At 48.2% G+C, this 4,257-nt stretch overlaps 1 protein-coding gene across 1 annotated transcript; it reads left to right on the forward strand.

Moving 5' to 3' along the window:
* The first annotated feature begins 569 nt into the window (after positions 1–569).
* Positions 570–2,545, forward strand: LOC124651159 (pentatricopeptide repeat-containing protein At3g24000, mitochondrial-like). The gene has a single exon (XM_047190294.1). It carries the CDS (start codon positions 570–572, stop codon positions 2,454–2,456), a length of 1,887 nt encoding a protein of 628 aa, XP_047046250.1. The 3' UTR covers positions 2,457–2,545.
* Positions 2,546–4,257: the final 1,712 nt, after the last annotated feature.

Here is a 4,257-nt window from a genome sequence, read left to right on the forward strand (position 1 = left end):
GGCTCGATGACACGCATCCGGAGCAAATCGAGACCGAGAGTGCCGTGCTGCTGCACGAGGGTCTCCGCGAAGTTGTTGAACCTGGCCCAGTTCTCGAGTTCATCGCCGCCGGCTGCCTGGAACTCGTTGGGGCTGACGTCGAGGCACGGTGCGGTACGCCAGAGATGGCGCCACCGCCGCGACAGGGTGCTGGTCTGCACGAGCCGCCTGGCGCCCATGGAGGAGAGGGAGAGGATGTAGTGGAGCAGGCAGTCCGGCAGGTTGCTGAGCCTGTCCGGTGTCGCGGCAGAGCCGGCGGCGGCGGCATGGTCCATCACCATGGCAGATTGTGGGTGCGAGTCGATCGATCGGCGACGGCGCTGCATTGTGGATTTGTGGGGGTCGCGACCTCTCGTTCTGTTTATTTTGATTTCTTTGAGAGTTTTTTCGATGTTATTAATCGAGGGAGCCCGTGTCCAAACCGAAGTTGGAACCACTCCAGTTATGATTCAGCCCGTCCGTCGAAAGTGCAGCCCAAACGTCTCATTCAGCCCAAACGTCGAACACCAGCCGCCTCCGTCGCTACCTCCATGAGAAAACACCACAAGCTTCTGCGCCACTGGCTTCTCCGCTACCGAAACACCAGACCCATCAGTCTCACCGCCTCCGCCGCGGCCAACCCATTCCCGGCGACCGCAACCGTCCATTCTGACCTCGATCTCTTGGACGACGGCGAGCTGGCCCCGACCCCGCGCGTCTACCACGGGTTCATCACCGCCTGCGCGCAGTCCAAGAACCTCCAAGATGCCAGGAAGATCCACGCGCACTTGGCCAGCTCGCGGTTCGCGGGCGACGCCTTCCTCGACAACTCGCTCATCCACATGTACTGCAAGTGCGGCAGCGTGGTCGAAGCGCACAAGGTGTTCGACGAAATGCGGAGGAAAGACATGGTTTCCTGGACCTCGCTCATCGCCGGGTACGCGCAGAACGACATGCCGGCGGAGGCCATTAGCCTGCTACCTGGCATGCTCGAGGGACACTTCAGGCCAAACGGGTTCACGTTCGCCAGCCTCCTCAAGGCCGCCGGCGCTTATTCTTCTGACGGCTGCATCGGCGGACAGATCCATGCTCTCGCAGTGAAGTGTGACTGGCATGAGGACGTCTATGTGGGGAGCGCGCTTCTGGACATGTACGCGCGGTGCGGGAGGATGGACATGGCCACTGCGGTGTTCGACAAGCTTGACTCGAAGAACGGGGTTTCCTGGAACGCGTTGATTTCCGGGTTTTCGAGGAAGGGCGACGGAGAAACAGCGTTAAAGGTGTTTGCAGAGATGCAGAGAAACAGGATTGAGGCAACGCATTTTACATACTCCAGCTTGTTCAATGCCATTGCTGGTCTAGGCGCTCTCGAGCAGGGCAAGTGGGTGCATGCACACATGATCAAGTCTGGGCAGAAACTGACCGCGTTTCTCGGAAATACGATTCTTGACATGTATGCAAAATCAGGTAGCATGGTCGACGCGAGAAAGGTGTTTGACCGCGTGGATAATAAAGATCTAGTTACTTGGAACTCGATGCTCACGGCACTGGCGCAATACGGGCTCCGAAAGGAAGCAATCTCCCATTTTGAGGAGATGAGGAAATCAGGCATTTACCTGAACCAGATTTCCTTCCTTTGCATTTTGACCGCCTGTAGCCATGGAGGACTCATGAAGGAGGGCAAGCGCTACTTTGACATGATGGAGGATTATAATTTAGAGCCCGAGATTGACCATTATGTTACGGTTGTTGATCTTCTCAGCCGAGCTGGTCTACTAAACTATGCTCTGGTCTTCATATTTAAAATGCCTATTGAACCAACTGCCGCTGTTTGGGGAGCCCTGCTCGCGGCTTGCAGAACGCATAAGAATGCCAAGGTAGGGCAGTTTGCAGCAGACCATGTCTTTGAACTAAACCCAGATGATAGTGGTCCAGCTGTGTTGCTGTATAACATATATGCCTCCACTGGCCAATGGGATGCTGCTGCTAGGGCGAGGAAGATAATGAAGGCAACTGGTGTGAAAAAGGAGCCTGCATGTAGTTGGATTGAGATAGAGAATTCCGTGCACATGTTTGTGGCAGGCGATGATGCCCATCCACGAGCCCAAGAGATATATAAGATGTGGGATGAGATAAGCATGAAGATTAGGAAAGAAGGATATGTTCCTGATATGGACTATGTGCTTCTGCACGTAGACGATCAAGAGAGGGAGGCAAACTTGCAGTACCACAGTGAGAAGATCGCACTCGCGTTTGCACTGATCCAAATGCCTGAAGGGGCAACCATTCGGATCATGAAGAATATTAGGATATGTGGGGATTGCCACTCTGCATTCAAATATATCTCCAAAGTTTATAAAAGGGAGATTGTTGTTAGGGACACTAATAGATTTCACCATTTCAGCAATGGTTCTTGTTCCTGTGGAGATTACTGGTGATTCTGCTAAGATTTAGGGTGCTTATGAATATACGAGGCCATGGGTTGATTCAGTAACAACCAAAAAGACCATGTTTATGCACAGGTCGAACCATGTCTGCTTGATTCTCTCTGTGGACAGAGAAAACAGCATGCTGTAGCCCTCAAGATCATTTTCCATTCATTGCTCCAAAAGATATTTGCTTTTACTTTTGAAGCACAATCACTGAAATATTTCAGGTTGCAAAAACAACATTATTGTCTCTGTGTCCGTTATGGGTTTGTGAGAAAAATAGACCAGCATTTGGAGCTGCAATCTCTGACTGGAAGCACACTTTGGATGGCTTGATTTCAGGTAAAAATTCCCATCAACCTATCTTGCTCATGTGTGCAAACAAACCATAGTTTACTGACTTCCAGAACTAATTGCAACATCGAATGAATTCCAGATAGAAAAATACTTAGTGATAGGCGTAATTCTAGAAGTATAAGGCTGGGTCATTTTGCTACTGATGCACTATGTCACCTCGTACATTTCAGGATATATCAGGTTCAGATCAGAGCTTACCAATGCATTGCCCTTTGGTACTGATGACAGCTTCTGGTCACTTTCTAGTCGGTGCTTTGGATCCGTGCTTTCAAGAGTCCTCCTACACTACTCCACAAATAGAAGGCATTACCCCTTTTGGAATTGTCATAAGCCTATGAGAATATGCATGGTTATTTTACTCGGCTGACAGTCCACCAAAAGAATGCAGTTAACTTCAGAGTCCAGCCTTGACTCTCAGCCTTGTACAGAAATACAGTTCACACTAGTGTGGGTGTTCTTGTTATGTTGGTCATGGGATATAATCATGCAGGTGATACCCGGGATGTTTTACCTTTTCTTCAATCTCTTTCTATCGCTATCTAAGAAATATCCAGTATCTCTTTATGTAGTACGCAGGATTGTACTGTCAAAGATGCTTGGCAGCTAGTTTGTACTCCTAAGGAATGTGGTGGTTTGGGGGTGCTGAATCTGAACTGTGGAATATTGCTTTGTTGGAGAAATTGCTCTGGAAGATGGAAACCCAAAGAAAGTCTGTGGAATGATTTGTTGCAAAACATGTATTTGCATACGAAGGTGCTGTCAGGTGTGAGGTTGAGAGTTGAGACCTGAGAACTCATGTTTTTGGCAGGGGCTAATGAGTGTGAGGGATCTTTTTTATTCTTGCTGTTCAAGAATCGTGGGAAACGGGAAGAAAACTAGGATTGGGGAGGATGGATGGCTTTTTGAACTCATCTTTTGCTGTCAAATTTAAACAGTTATATGCAATTTGCTTAACTGTCACAACGATAGTGGAGTATGTGTTCTCGCTTCAGACGCACGCGACACTGTGTTTCCTGCAAAAAAATATGTGTTTTTCTTTTGTTAGTAACATAGAAAAGCATTTTGACTAAGGGGGGTGGAAAAATAAGATAAGCTCTTTTGTTAGTAACATAGAAACGCATTTTAACATAGAAGATTTGTTTCGAACTGTGATTTTAATTTTGTATACAAACTTGTTTGTCCTGATTTACCCAGATTTTCGGGCAGCTTCAGGCATGTGGTCACACTATTGGGGTTGCTGCAATTCCTTGGTATATTTGGAAGACACATAATGGTGCTTGTTTCTGAAATATTAGGATTGACAGCCCAGTGATGGTGACTAACATAATTCAGTTTTTTTATGTTGAGTTGGTCTGAATTGCAGGAAAAAACGAGAAGACGAGAAGCTTGACTGGGGATCCAAATTGTTCATTAAGCGAAATGTATCGTGCGGGGAATGGGTGGAGGCCGACAA

This window comes from Lolium rigidum, chromosome 5 (assembly GCF_022539505.1).
Source record: "Lolium rigidum isolate FL_2022 chromosome 5, APGP_CSIRO_Lrig_0.1, whole genome shotgun sequence".
In the NCBI taxonomy this organism is placed as follows: domain Eukaryota; kingdom Viridiplantae; phylum Streptophyta; class Magnoliopsida; order Poales; family Poaceae; genus Lolium; species Lolium rigidum.